General features: G+C 39.7%; 1 protein-coding gene across 1 annotated transcript; it reads left to right on the top strand.

Moving 5' to 3' along the window:
* Positions 1 to 268: 268 nt before the first annotated feature.
* Positions 269 to 1,564, top strand: LOC149569749 (uncharacterized). The gene has a single exon (XM_089822477.1). The coding sequence runs from the start codon at positions 600 to 602 to the stop codon at positions 1,407 to 1,409; it is 810 nt and encodes a 269-aa protein (XP_089678603.1). The 5' UTR covers positions 269 to 599; the 3' UTR covers positions 1,410 to 1,564.
* Positions 1,565 to 15,906: the final 14,342 nt, after the last annotated feature.

Here is a 15,906-nt window from a genome sequence, read left to right as displayed (position 1 = left end):
GTAGTAGTATTAACAATGATCATATGAGGGTCATTTTCTCATCCTCATTAGTAACATTAACAATAAAACATTTACTAGTATGAAGGAACTTTTCGAATAGACAAGATTACACGAGACAACTAGCTTTCTAATATAGATCCACAATGAAAGGAAGAAATTACAACAAGGTGCTTAACTAACCTTTCAGTCCCTTACACCGATGGTTGGTTCTAATAGGAATCATTAAAACCCTTACATTTCATTTGTTACATCCTCACTAGGGCAAGGCGTAGTAAACATTTTGGCACGTAATCGTTGTAAGAGTATCCCACCCGCAACCCAATGGCCACGCACGAACCTTTCCCGAGCACCACGTTTTTTCCCGCGCAACGTTCCCGCCAAATTTTCGTACTATTTACATTTACTGTACTTAACAGGGGTTAAACAGAACTAGTAAGAATATCTTCTTGTCTCTGCAGCCTGCTTTAATCCCTGGTTCGAATTCGGTAGCTGACTGAGACGGTTCAATTGAGGGTTTTCATCCTTCATTTGTACTCTACGGTTCGGCTTGGAGCCACTAGGGTTCAAGTCTCGCAGGCGGTTACTTGCAAAGCAAAGGAATGATGGTTTTGCCGCTACGGCCCAGCAAGTTCTATGGCAGTAGTCTTCCAAGGCCTAGGGTTTACGATGATCTGAAATTCAACTCAGAGAGAGTCGATCCGCCGCTGGGCGTGACGGCGCCATTGATGTCATGGGCCAAGGATGCCCCCTGGTCCATGGGAGGCCTCTCCCATGGCAAGAAGCGCATGGCAGGCAAGATCGAGGGCAGCTTGAAGAAGCTCAGAGAGGAACACGAACAAGATTTCAGCAAGCAGATCAGCGAAAGCGAGAAGGCAAAAGGGGTCAAATCCCCTGCAAAAGGAGGCAAAACCCCTTCAAAAGGGGGCAAATCCCCCACCAAAGCCATTTCCGAATCTGAAACCCCAGCGAGGGTTAGTTCCACGCCTCTTCTGGACAGAAGCCCTGCGGAGTCCCAGCTTATAAAGCAGAAATGGGCGAGTGAAGATTCTCTGGAGGACGAGGATTGCCCTAATGTTGTGCCGGAATCCACTGAAAAGTCTGTAATGAAGCGTTCACCTCATGTTCGTAAACGGATCAGAAGATTGGGCGAGGCTTTTAACGAGCAAGCCCTAGCTGCTGGTTCCTTTCGTGCGATCGAATCACCTAAAGTGCGTTCTGTGACTCGATCTGCATCGAAGAGGCAGCTCGGCAATGGATCAGAAGTTTTCGATTATGTGGCTGTTCCTGAGAAGATCGTGAAATCGGGATCTCCAAGGAGAAATGTGAAAGAGGAGAGTGAGTCTCCTGCCACTCCTGTTAGGCGTAGCGCTCGTACTGTGGCGGTGGCTTCTAAGCGGTTTGCCGCTTGATGGTTGAGCTATTGTTCTGTTGATCCATGTGACCTAGAGCTTTGTTGCTTCTAACTGATTTCTGGATTTTATTCCAGGGTTTGAAAAAAGAGATTATGATGTAAATGATGATATGAGCATAATCACAGTTTCTTTCCATTGGGTATTTTATGCTACTCGTTCTCAATATCTGGATTTACTTTCAGGAAAAAGTTTTCAAAGAATTTGAATGCATATGTCGATACGAGCGTAATGGATGTTTTCTGCTTCTCATTTTGAATCTTTTTTCTGTTACGCTGTATTCGTTCAGCTCAATCTAAGGTCTAAACAATTATTTAAATATTGTCTTATTTTCTGCACATAATAAGAAATAAAATGTTTTCAACTTTTTCATTGGCAAGATGCAAGGAGTTTATTAGCTTGGGGCTACAATCGTCTTCTGATTCTCCTTTACATCCCTCTCATTCCTCTTTTGGTGTCTCCTTCGCGTAGCTTCTCCTCTTTAACCCATCCACCGTCAGGTTGAAAATATCTTGGCAGTATTAAGAATAAGCATATATGGATAGAAGTATACACTTTATAGCTTTATATTAGTTTTTGGATTCGTTCTTTTCTCATGTGACTTAAGTGTATTCTTGTCAATTATGATATATAAATAAATACATATGCTTAGAACTCATAAGAACATTTTACAAGGGGAGTGGAGTTTATAATTTATCTTTATGCATTGAATATATTTTTTTATCATTATGTATTGAATATATAATCTTTGTATGCATAGTAGTCAATAGTTCTTTGTTTATATAATTTCTCTTTAAATAGAAAGAGAAGGTCCTTTATCGTCCAAGATATCTCATGGTTTTTTGGGTCTACATATGGTGACAACAATATGGAACTACCTCCCACTCCTTGTGGGAGACATCAATTATGTTACATAGGAGGTGCAAGTTCAAGAAAGCTTGTTGCAATACTTTTGTAGAAGGTATCTTTTCTTGGCCAATTCTTGAACCTTGCAACTCCATTACAATTTTATTAGAATTTCAACAACCTCGTACTCCTTGTGGAAGGAATCCATTATGCTACAAAGGACGTGTACATGAAATGTCCTTTTATTGCTTTTGCATGGTATTTCCAGCCTCAAATCAGATTTTTAAAATTAAACAACCAATATTACAAAGATTTGCCAATTTCTTAATAAAACCCAAATCGGGTATGTCCAAATTAGTGCCAAAAAACTTCACAACTTCACAAATTATTAATAAATTTGAGAATGGACATTTTTATAGAAATTTCAGCAGCATAACAGCCTACAAAATGACATTTTCAGATCTGTATAGCCTTTACACAACAGCTCACAAATGTAAGACAAAACTATGCTCTCTCGAAATTAACACACAATGCTCGGAAACACCACAAAAACACTCATAAACTATCTCAGAAGTTTAATCACGACCCAATACATATATTCAGCTTTATTTTAACATCTTAAAATTTGAAATACAGCAGCAACCCAAACTGATATGAAACACTCAATTGAAAACACCAAACTCAAACAAAAAACAATCCCGAAAATCCACAAATCGGCACTATTCAGCACAAAGGCAAACTCTGTATGAGCATGCACATGGAATGGCTTCAAACTCCCGTCCTTAGCCTTCTTGGAAACCTGCAAACTCCCGTTCTTGGGTCTCTTTCTCCACAGGTTTGGCAGCCTCTGAAAAACAAGAAAATTAGCAAAAATTAAGTTCTCGAATCTGCCCAAAATGCCTCCAAACCCCTTAAAAGAGGCCATAACCATAACTCACGTCCAAGAGAGGTTAATGAAACATATTTTAATAATAATTTTATTTATTAGTCCAACGGTTTCCAAAGATTAACCCCCTTTTTTCGAAACTTCACTTTCTTGGGCCTGTCTGCCTTAGCAAAGATTATTATTTTTTAATTATTTGAAAAGGGGACATGACAAGTCCTCCCCTCCCAAACATTGCTTGTCCTCAAGCAATGGCTGAACAATAAACCAATCAATCCACCTGGATCCCAAATGTAGTCATGAAATATACTACTACCAATTAACACAAGCTCCTGCACTATCCTCTGCAATATGACCAAGAGGAATCCATAATCAAACTGACAATTATAGCTCAACCAAACTCCAAAATCACAACTTCCACAGTCAGAAACCCATGAGACACAAACTCTTAGAACATCAAAATCCAAGTAAAGTTGACTACCAACACAGTAAATACCATCAATGCATTCCACTAGCCTATACGGAATGTACAATCCAACTCTGCAACAATGGTGAATGCTCCCAAATAAAACTGTACCAAGTATGGAGAATCCACACACTATACAATGCCTGCAGTCAACACAACTCTGTAGATCACCAACCACTATCTCATAATCATAACTACCATGCACCCCTGATGGTGAAAAGCCATCACAAGATAAATAGCAAGAATTGGAACCCAAACAAAATTTTCCTGCCATCAACTCCTCAACACAAGGATCAAATGCTAACTGATGTACATACCTTGCAATATAAAATTGATAAAAAAAAACCAACCTCGGTCAACAACTCACCATGAACAAGTGATACAACCCACTGTGACTGATCACCAGCTAAGTCAGGAGATGTCATAGCCAAAGGAGTAGAATCAATAACAACACCCGCTGAAGCATCACTCTGAAACTCTTGCTCTAAGTCATGTATTATCAAGCTGTCAACTGTAGAACCTATCACCATGTCATGCCCATCACAACTCTCATCCTGAGATGTCAAACTATCCCATAACTGATGACAAGCACTAGGAACCAAAGTACATCTTTGTATCATCATCTCATCAACATGGTCATCAAAGGTAAATGGATGAGCGTACCTCATAGTGTAATGCCGATAGAATGCGCCAATCTCAGTCAGTGGCTGAGACTGTAATCCAGATGAAACTAACTGCAATTGATCATTAACCATGTTGGAACTGACTACTACCTCCGAAGATATCACCAAGGGAGTAGTATTACTAGCAGGAACCATGCCAATTGCCAACTCACCAACATCACACATGATCTTTGATACATCTCTAGTCTTCGTGCCATCAGTACTAGAGGCCACCACCATGTCAGGCATACAACAATCTGCTACAACACCCAACTCAACTGAACCTGACTCTAGTGGGAATGAACCTGATATGCCAATGTTAGTATCAAAGATGTATGCATCCCCATCTCCACTGTCTCTGACAATCTCAGCCATGGACATCCTCGGATCACCAAACACCACAGCTTGTGACTGTATAGAATCAGGTAAAGACTGTAGTCGCTCTAACTCCATGGTCACCTTAGCCAAATGAAACTGTGACTCCTTGAAAGCCAACTGTGTACTCTCAAGAATCTTAGAAGTCACCTCAAGCTGCTCAGTAAGCTCACTCACCTCATCTTCCTTGGCCAACAATGCATCATATGCTGTACTGCCCCACTCCATAAGATAATCTCTGTCGGCTACCAACTGCATATAATTTTGTCTCAAAATCTGAATAGCCTCCCAAAAAGAGTGGAACTCTATCAAGGAAAGATAACTGCCTCCCTGCTCATCACTAGTAGGAGAACACCATCCATAAACTGCTAACAACTGACGAGCAGCATCGAAATGCTGGGAAGTGATAGCAATGTCTCGGTCACTAACTCTCAACTGATTAGACACATGATGGCACTGGCTTGATTGTCTCCTACAAACCTCCTCTGATGCACTGTCTACAGGAGTATCCTCAAAGTTACTAGTCTCTAGAGTATTACCATCCATATCCTGTGAATCAAATCTAAAGCTCATATCAACATACGGAGTATCAAAAACATTAGCATTGCTGTCCAACTCCTCTGTACCCAAGGAAACTAAGTCTTCAAAACTACCCACTGCATCCTCCTGGATGTCATCAATGCCAATATGATCCTGGGACTCATCTATACACACTGCCAAATATGAAATATCATCAACACATTCCAGCAAGTATGGTCGACTAGATATATGAACAAAGCCCAACATTGGTGTATAAAAACTAATACCAACATCAAACAAGATACTGGCACAAGAAAAGACAACACCGTGTAATCTGCTAATCAAATCCATGATAGCACCCAAACAAACACTGCTACCAAAAAGTGTTAAAGATCTCTAGTCAACTGAATCCCAAATGCCAATATAACAATCTTGAGCCCATATCCGTAAACTAAAATCAACTAGTAACTCAAGCAAACTCCTCACCTGAGTAATATGACCAATACCAACTAACTCCACATACCTGTCATGATGAGATAATGAAGTCACAATACTATCTTTGTTCACCTTCAGCTGGCTGGACAAATCATGTGAAGTACTACCAGCCTCAACCTCATGTGATGAAGCATCTAACTGTGTCTGGTACTCTTTCTCAGCAAAGTCATGAATGCTCAATGTCTACGCATCTCTACCAGGTATCTCACCATCCTGCACAACAACATCCTCATAATCATCATCTGAACCCACTACACTGTAGTCACTGCCTATTGTAACTATACCATCCTGAATACCTGTGGCATCACCCTTTGACGACCTGTAAACAATTGTCTCAATTTGAGTATCAAGTTGACCGTTACTATCAATCTGTGTAATATCCTTTCCCACCACCTCCTGTGGCAGAGTAGAATCTGAGACCTCTACTTGGCTATCAGCTAGTTTCTCAAACTCCTCATGCAAGTTCTTGGGAATTGTGTCATCTGTCCTGTGAGAAAATCTGCCAAATAGAAATCCAGTCAACTTATCCACCTTAGCTGGGTCGGACAACATGTCATTCATTATACAGTGGTGCTCAACCAACTGTTCAGACATGTCATGGCTTATTTTCATAAGTTTATCTCGAATGTCTAAATAACCATCCTTTCTATTGTTTTGACTCTGGATATCAATTGTCCAAGATCGTGTCCTCTGAGACTCTGTACTATACCTGTCCATTCTGGATAAAGTAGAGTGTAACCCCAATAGGATATAACTTCTTCAAACACCAAGAACTAACATGCAAATGATTAGAAGTAGCATGCAACCATAGATTTTGACATGCAACTAATTAGAAGCAACATGCAACCACCAAATTATGACATGCAAGATCTGGGTAGTTGTCAAAACTGACATGCAAGATCTGGGTAGTTGTCAAAACTGACATGCAAACTTATACAACCACCAAATTCACCAAAAACTAACATGCAAATGATTAGAAGTAGCATGCAACCATAGATTTTGACATGCAACTGATTAGAAGCAACATGCAACCACCAAATTATGACATGCAAGATCTGGGTAGTTGTCAAAATTGACATGCAAGATCTGGGTAGTTGTCAAAAGTGACATGCAAACTTCTACAACCACCAAATTCACCAAGAACTAACATGCAAATGATTAGAAGTAGCATGCAACCATAAATTTTGACATGCAGCTGATTAGAAGCAACATGCAACCATAAATTATGACATGCAAGATTTGGGTAGTTCTCAAAGCTGAAATGCAAGATCTGGGTAGTTGTCAAAACTGACATGCAAGCTTCTACAAACCTTCAGGCTGGCAAGATCATGGCTTTGATACCACTGAAATGTCCCTTTACTGATTTTGCATGGTATTTCCAGCCTCAAATCAGATCTTTAAAATCAAACAACCAATATTACAAAGATCTGCCAATTTCCTAATAAAACCCAAATCGGGTATGTCCAAATTAGTGCCAAAAAATTTCACAACTTCACAAATTATTAATAAATCTGAGAATGGACATTTTTACAGAAATTTCAGCAGCATAACAGCCTACAAAATGACATTTCCAGATTTGTATAGCCTTTACACAACAGCTCACAAATGTAGGACAAAACTATGCTCAATCGGGTTCCCGAAATTAACACACAATGCCCGGAAACACCACAAAAACACTCATAAATTATCTCAGAAGTTTAATCACGACCCAATACATATATTCAGCTCTATTTTAACATCTTAAAGTCTGAAATACAGCAGCAACCCAAACTGATATGAAACACTCAACTGAAAACACTAAACTCAAACCAAAAACAACCCCGAAAACCCACAAATCGGCACTATTCAACACAAAGGCAAACTCTGTATGAGCATGCACATGGAATGGCTTCAAACTCCCGTCCTTAGCCTTCCTAGAAACCTGCAAACTCTCGTTCTTGGGTCTCCTTCTCCACAGGTTTGGCAGCCTTTGAAGAACAACAAAAAAATTAGCAAAAATCAAGTTCTCGGATCTGCCCAAAATGCCTCCAAACCCCTTAAAAGAGGCCATAATCATAACTCACGTCCAAGAGAGGTTAATGAAACATATTTTAATAATAATTTCATTTATTAGTCCAACGGTTTCCAAAGATTAACCCCCTTTTTCCGAAACTTCACTTTCTTGGGCCTGCCTGCCTTAGCAAAGATTATTATTTTTTAATTATTTGAAAAGGGGACATGACAGTACATTTCATAAAGCTCTTTTTGCAACACATTTTTGTAGAAGGTAGGGATGTTTTCTTGGCCAATTCTTGAACATTCCAACTTCATTACAAATTTATTTGACTTTCAATATTTTACTTGTGTGACATGTCCAAGTCTGAAATAGTAACTACTTTTCATTGTAATGCACTATTAATTCATAAAATGGCCATGCTAATCTTAGAGAAGACATATAGAAACTTGAGATTGATTATAGCCTTAATTTTGATAAAAATAACAAATTTCTTTAAACAATAGAAGTGGAAACCTGTGCTGCAATTTAGAGGATGGTGCAAGATTATTCATTTATCACTTATGTCAAAGTTTAAGATAATTTAATATGATGCCCAATATTTTCACTTAAGATATTGACAAATACGAATAATAGTTTTGTATTACAAATGTGACATCAACATGCCACTATGCAAAACATTGACTTAAACCGTGACACACTAGACAAACATAAACATGCTAGTATAGTGTAAAATTCTTTTTTAAGAGGATTATGTTTGTCTTGTGTGTCATGGTTTGAGTCACCACATGTGCAATGTAGCATATTGTGTTGCATTTGTGATACATTTTTTTTTCATGTTACCTTTTATGGATTATTCTTGTTATTTTTATTTGTTAATGAGTTTGGGGCATCACGTCAAATATTCTTGAACTATGGTATTAGTAAAAAGTAAATACCCTTGCATCATCCTTTGAATTTCACCATAATTTTCCACTTCAATTATTTCAAAAATTCTTAATTTGCTATTTAGATCAAAATTAAATGTTGTACTCATTGATCTCAAGTCATTATGTCTTCTCTAAGCATTGTATGACCATTTTTTTAAATAGGTATATTATTAACAAAAAGAGTCACAAGTTTAAATACAACCAAATTGTATCATTAAAATATGTATAGTAAAAATTCTAATAAATTCATAATGAAATTCTAACACAAAATAAAATGTGCTAACGTGTTGTAAAATTAAATTTTCATTCTGAAGCTCTTAAATTCTACAAAATTATTCTAATCCCACTATAATGGATTTTACAAAATATCTCAAAATTTAGATTCTAATGTAGAAAAAATAAAATAAAATAAATACAAGCAATACCTTAAGAAGTATAAAACACAAACATATTTTTATGATAATCTAGACATAAAAGCGATGCTCTGGGAGATTTTTGCTTTGCTAGGGTTTCATGCGAACTTTTAGTTTTCTTGCGTACGACTCTTTGAGCTTTCCTTCCGTTGTCTCCACTTGTCACACCACATTTATTGTGGGAGCTTTTAGGCTAGGTTATAATGGCCCTGACCAACGCTGACCTAGTTGATATTAGTGTTCACGCTATTGCTTTGGATTGCCATGGCGCCTCCGCAGAACAGACACCCTCGCAGGTTCGTCCCGAAGGTTTTTCACAAGGTAATCCTAATATTATCCTTCCTTTACAAGAATTTGATGCTGCATGTGATTGGTTAGAACAACATACCTTGATTGGGTATTTTGTGGGTAGGACTCCTCCTGAAACTATGCTTTGTGAATGGGTTAACAAGAGCTGGACTCCTCATGGAGTCTGCCTTGATTCTGTGCAAAACCTTACCAAAGGTTTTTTTTATTTCGCTTTGCTAACTCGTCGCAAGCAGACACGATTTTTAACAACTCTTGGTCTATGCGTTCGTCTCTGCTTGTTTTTCAAAAATGGTCACAAGACTTCACAGTCTCTGATGAGAACAAGCTTAGGGTTCATGTGTGGGTCAAGTTCCCAGGTTTACCCTTACCATGTTGGCCTTTCATTGAGTCCATTACCAAAACCCTTAGCAAAATTGTTAGAAAGGAGCTTGAGAAAAATTTTAATGCTCGCCCATAGAGACGTGTTTGCGTTGATGTCGATCTTTCCAAGGATCTTAAGGATTCTGTGGAAATCTAGATTGGGCTTAGACCTTCTCTCAAAAGGCGCTCTATTTGAACCTCCCCAACACCTATTATAGGTGCAGTCCGCGAAACACAAGATCAGGGATTTCCCTTTGGCTACGCCTAGGGTTAAGCCCATGCCTAAAGAAGCTCCTGCCAAGCCAGCCGAAGGGAAAAAAGAAGAATGGGTTACTGTTGGGCGCAAGGGCAAGGGTACCTTGAATCCCTTGGCCCCTAAACAGTCCTCTGTGGTCATTGCGGTCCCTCCTATCCCAATAGGAGCACCAATTCTAGCCAACGCAGGGATGCAAGCAGTTTCCACAACACCTATTTCGAGTGTCTCACAGGTTTCAAACCCTACTGGTTCGCAGGGGATTAAGGTGGCCGCTAGGGCTTCTGCCTCGGTTGTGGTTCGTACCCCTCTTGCTGCTTCTTCCATAGCACCACAAGCAACACAACGTTCTCGCAGTCCTCTTGGACGTGCGGAGATACCAAAGGTGAAATGGTAGGCTGTAAGTTCAGAAGATTTTCCTCCTGACTTCAACTAGGTTTCTACCTTCTTGCAGAATAGCTACTCCTCTCTTGAGGACCAAGATGATATGGAAGAATTGTCATGGATTTTTTTATCATGGAATGTTTGAGGTCTTACAGACCTCTCCAGAAAGTACTATGTCCAGGACACCCGCCATAGACTTGGTAATTTAGATTTTCTTTGTTTGCAAGAAGTTAAGATTTATGGTTTCATGCTCTCTTCTGCATGCCACGTCATTTGGCAAGATGGCGTTATGTTTTCCTCTCAACATGAAGTTGACAGAGGTGGTGTATTACTCTCTTGTCACCTCGTCTTTATTCTGCTATTATTTCGCACGGTTCTAAACCCACACATAAAATTATTTGGCTCTTGCTTTCCATCAACAATCATTCTTTTGGAGTCATTAATGTTTATGCTTCTAATGATGTTATGGAAAGATCCTAGATGTGGGGCTGGCTGGCTGACAACTTGCCTCCAGCTACTTGGGTTATCTGTGGTGACTTCAATATGGTTGAAATGGCCTTTGACAAAGATGACATTTTGCCCTTTCACTGGATAACTGGGGAAAGGGAAGATTGGTACTACATGTGCAATAAATTGGGCCTTTATGATCCCAATATCAATCGCCACCAGGATAGTGGGGTTTGGCAAACTTGGTCCAACTTTTGAGTTGGCTCTGACCACATTTTAAAACGCCTCAATCGTGCCATGATTATTGCACAATCTTTTTTTTTTCTCTTTTTCTGAGGATTGTGATTTACCTATCATTCCCTTGCCATATGTGACGTTATCTGATCACTATCCCATTTATTTTGTCATTTCATGGAAAATAGTTGCCTCGAAAGTTGTCAAGTCACAGTTCTTCCTCAACACGTCTGTGTTGATGCATGCTTCCACCATCACACATATCCTACGTGTTTGGAATCTAGAGCCACGTCTGCATTCTTAGAATGGATGGATTCAATGGTGGAATGATGCCATTACCAGAACTGCTCATTTTTTGGGCATCTATGGGTGTCAGTTGGCAGTTTTCAAAAAGTAGTCTTATGAAGCCAACACTTTTGCACTCAAAAAAGCCTCTAAGGCTCTCATCCTTAATCCATTTGATGTGGATTTGCAAATTCAACTTGCCAAGCTTCGCCATGACAAACAAGTTGTTGATAACTATGTCGCTCGAGGAGCTCAAATCAAAGCCCGTCTCCACTAGATGGAGGTTGGCGATAGAGCTTCGAAGGATTTCTTCTAGGCTCTTCGAGCCCATCATACTAATGTTGGGATTAAAAAAGTCAAAGAAGGAACTGCTATTCTTTCCAGTCTCCCTGACATCCTGCAAGCATTTGTTCATCACTATGAGAACATTTTTGCTTCGTAGGGAAATTCAGTTGGTCAGGAGGAAGCTCTCAGAAAGTGTATCTCTGTTACTCCAAAATACCTAGCAGTTGAGCAATGCACTTTCTGTGAGCAACTTCTTTCCCTCTGAGACCTTAAGGAGGCGATCTACTCCATGGCTGATGATAAATCCCCTGGGTGCGATGGGTTTCCCTGTGAATTTTACAAACACCTCTGGGAGCATATAGGTCTTGATCTGCACAAAGTTTATCTTGAAGCCTATCATACTAAAAGCTTAGGAGCCATTATAAATATTTAGGAAATATCAAATTCATACCTAAAGCCGACAATCCAGAGGACATATGCAATTGGAGGCCCATTACCCTTCTAAATGTGTCTTATAAGATTATTGCCAAGGCAATTTCTCTCAAAATCCGGCACCTGTTACCTTTAATTGTGTGCCTTAAGCAAACTGGCTTTATTAAGTCCAGATATATTCTTGACAACATTATTGCTGTTTGGGAAGGAATGAAGTGGGCTTGCAAGTCCAATCAGAAGGCTATTTTTCTAAAGATTGATTTTGCTAAAGCCTATGATTGCATTGAATGACCCTTTATCTTGGCTATGCTCCAAGCTTTAGGTTTTGGTTCCAATTTTTTGCAGTCGGTGGAGATGCTCTTTAGCGATGCTAATGCTTGCATTACCATCAATAGGCCACAATCTGAGGCTTTTGGCCTTTTTTGTTCAATCAGGCAAGGTTTCCCCTTGGCACCAATGCTTTATGTCCTTGCTGCTGAAGGATTTGGCTATTTGCTAGCTCATTCTATGTCTTCTGGGCTGGTTTGTGGCATTTCCTTGCTTGAGTCATCTTCCCAGTTAGTCAATGGTCACTTTGCGGATGATTCCTTTCTCACTCTTTTGGAGGATGAAGAAAACATCAACAATGCCTTAAGTTTCTTGGACACCTTCTGTCAAGCCTCTGGATCTACTATTTAATGGCAAAAAATTCTCTACTTCTGATAGTCATTCTTTCCAGCTCCTCCTTGGCTCAGCCAGTTTGAATGGAAATGGGTTACTCATAAGGATATTTTACACTTTCTTGACATTCCTTTTGCTTTCCAGGCTTTGCCTATTGAGCTTTGGAATGCTGTGCTTGCTAAGATTACCAAGAAGCTTGATTATTGGCTTACGAAACTGCTCTCCCTTGCTGGCAAATTCCAAATTTGCTCAAAGGTTCTTGCGGCTTCTCATGTCTATTATTCTTCCTATTGGGCTCCCTCCAAAGGCTCCTACCATAAACTGGAAAGATTGCTCAGGGATTTTCTCTGGGCTTTTGGTTCCGATCATCATGGCTTTCGTAGAGTTGCCTGGGATTTTTTTTGTCTTCCAAAAGAATCTGGTGGTCTTGGCCTGCTTTCCACACAGAAACAAGGTCTTTCTCTTTGTGCTAAATGGATTATTCATGCCATCATTGGAGATGAAGGCTGGAAGATTTTGGTTCGACATTGCATATCTTTCGACTTTCCCGTCAACATGCCTGCTTGGAAAGGGATTGGTTTCCACACCCTGCTCATCATGCGTGAGCCAGTGACCATACAGGGCTCATTTTTTATCAAGAGCATATGGAAGGCCTGGGAAGCAATCAAGCCTTGGCTTCAATGGGCTGAGGATGAGTTCCACGATGGCCTCTCCTTGAATCAATAGTACATTTGGTGGTCTTCCCTATTTTCCATTCAGGGTACTTCCCTTGCCAAGACTGAAGGTGCTAGTGCTCTATGTTTTTTCAAACGAGGCATCAAAACTCCCAAGGATCTCTTCTCGAGGATTACCATGAGTTTCAGATCCTGGGAAGACATGCAAGTCTAGTACCGCCTTATCCGTTAAGATCGACAGACTTTTGACCTATTGCTCTCTTCAATTCCAGTTTACTTAATTCATAAAGTGGGTATTCAGTCTGTTCGACCTTGGTGGTATGATTGGAAGTGGTTTCCCACCACTCCTTTTTCCAATTATAAATGAAGTTTGGGATATAGATGGTTTTCACACCATCTTCCAATGGTGGATACACTCAATTAGAGATGGCATTTGCAATCTTCTCTTTCTCAATGGAAAAAAATGTTTTGATACCATTTGGAGTGCTATTACAGAACCCAAGATTGCCCAATTTTCTTGGTGTCTTACCTTCCAAGGTCTTCCCCTAGGGCCTTGGCTCAAGTATATTGCGGTTCCTAATCCCAGATGCCCTTTTGTGGGCAACCATAGCCTTTCATGCATATCTTCTGGTTTTGTAGGCATGCCCAAAATTATTGGCACTAGATTCATGATTTTTTCAAGCCATTCAGGCCTGAACCCTTTTCTTGGCACATGGTTATTCTGGGGGATTCCCCCAGAATCTCTCGAAAATTCATCCAAATTTGGCATACCTTTAGGATGGAAATTTTGTTTACTCTGTGGAAAGATAGGAATGTTGTTTTTTTCACGCATAGTTTTTTAGATATTAATATTGACATGTACACTAAGGTGTGCATATGTAATACTGTAATTATGTAGATTTAGGTGCAAGCAAACAAAGTTTCTTTGGAGGTGGCTCACCTATAGGAGTTTCTATATCACTGGGGAAATTCCCCCCACACTATTGCCAGAGTTCATCCAAATGCCTTGGCAGATACTTCGACACCTCGTGCCCACCATTAGTGGTGCCATTCCTCAGGTCGCCACTCACACACCCCACACTCCTAGACTTCTCGCCATCACTCTCCCAATAGTAGTGATAGCGAATGGAGGCATTGCTCATCTTCCCCACCTCGTGGTGGCTCTAGTTGGTCCCCGACTCCTCCTCCTGGTGCTCAATAGATGCTTTCTGGGAAATGGCCTCGCCTGGATCTGGCGATTTCTCCTCTGCAACCAGAGATAAAAGATGCAGAGGCTGCCACTGATCCTCTTGTTGCTACTGCTGATGATGGTTGGACTGTTCCCAACCTGCCCCCCAATCCCAAAGATGATTGGGGCTTTCATGATCATGATGAACCACCACCCTCGGCAGGGACTGCTTTGGCCGCCTGAGGTTGCTTTATATTTTTTTTTGATGAATAGTGTCTGATTCTGGTTGTGGCCATGTGAACTTATTCATAGGTTGATCTTGTATCCCCTGGCCCTTTTCTGTGAATTGTAATCTTAGTATATTATTTATTAATAAAAAAGGACTATTCATAAAAAAATAAAAAAATCTAGACATAACTTTTTGTTGATAAAAATTCTTACAAAATAATAAAATCTACTCTTAATTTAGTAAAAATAATTCCAAACTCCCAATAATCCCAAACTCCAGTTTTCCAAAAAAGAAGAAGAAGAAAGCCTGTGTAACAAAAAAAATGCATCTTTTATTCATTTTTCTTGAGATTTTTACCCTTGTGGTGCTTTTTCACTTTCCTATTTGAGTTAGACAATTCAAAATGACTCTTTTAAAAGATATCTTAATGGGTGTGCACGCGAAGACATAACTTTTTGTTGATAAAAATTCTTACAAAATAATAAAATCTACTCTTAATGAAGTAAAAATAATTCCAAACTCCCAATAATCCGAAACTCTAGTTTTCCAAAAAAAAGAAAAGAAAGCCTATGTAACAAAAAAAATCCATCTTTATTATTTTTGCTTGAAATTTTTACCCTTGTGGTGCTTTTTCACTTTCCTATTTGAGTTAGACAATTCAAAATGACTCTCTTAAAAGATATATTAATGTGTGTGTGCGAGTGTGCTGCATGTACATGTGCATGCATTGGTGCATGTGTGTAGGTGTGTGTGTGAGAGAGAGAGCGTGTGTGCGTGTGTATGTGCACATGTGTGTGTACACTTGCACGAGGGTCTGGTGGCGTGTGCAAATATTGTGTGTGGTGAGTGTGTGTGTGGGTACATGTGTATGGCTATGTCGAAGGGTGTGTGTGAGTATTTATTTGTTGTATGCTTCTCATATGCATGACTTTGCCTAGTGATCTCAAACACCCTTGCCATGGTCTTACTTTTTTGCTAGATTTTGCGGGAGGAGGTAAGCTAAGGTGAGACCAGTCAATTGAAAGTAGCAATATGATGTAGTGGCATCCTTGGGTCATTGGAAATCTTGCATGACCCAAAAATATTTACCTTTATTTTTTCTATTCCTATTTATTTGGACAATTCTCTTGTTATTTTAGTATGTGATTGATCTAGTTGGATCGTTTTCTTATGCGATCTCTAAGGTTTGGTCTAGG

Source organism: Cupressus sempervirens, chromosome 3 (genome assembly GCF_028749045.1).
Source record: "Cupressus sempervirens isolate cs-2001-9-10 chromosome 3, ASM2874904v1, whole genome shotgun sequence".
Classification (NCBI taxonomy): domain Eukaryota; kingdom Viridiplantae; phylum Streptophyta; class Pinopsida; order Cupressales; family Cupressaceae; genus Cupressus; species Cupressus sempervirens.
This window is presented reverse-complemented; position numbering and strand designations above follow the sequence as displayed.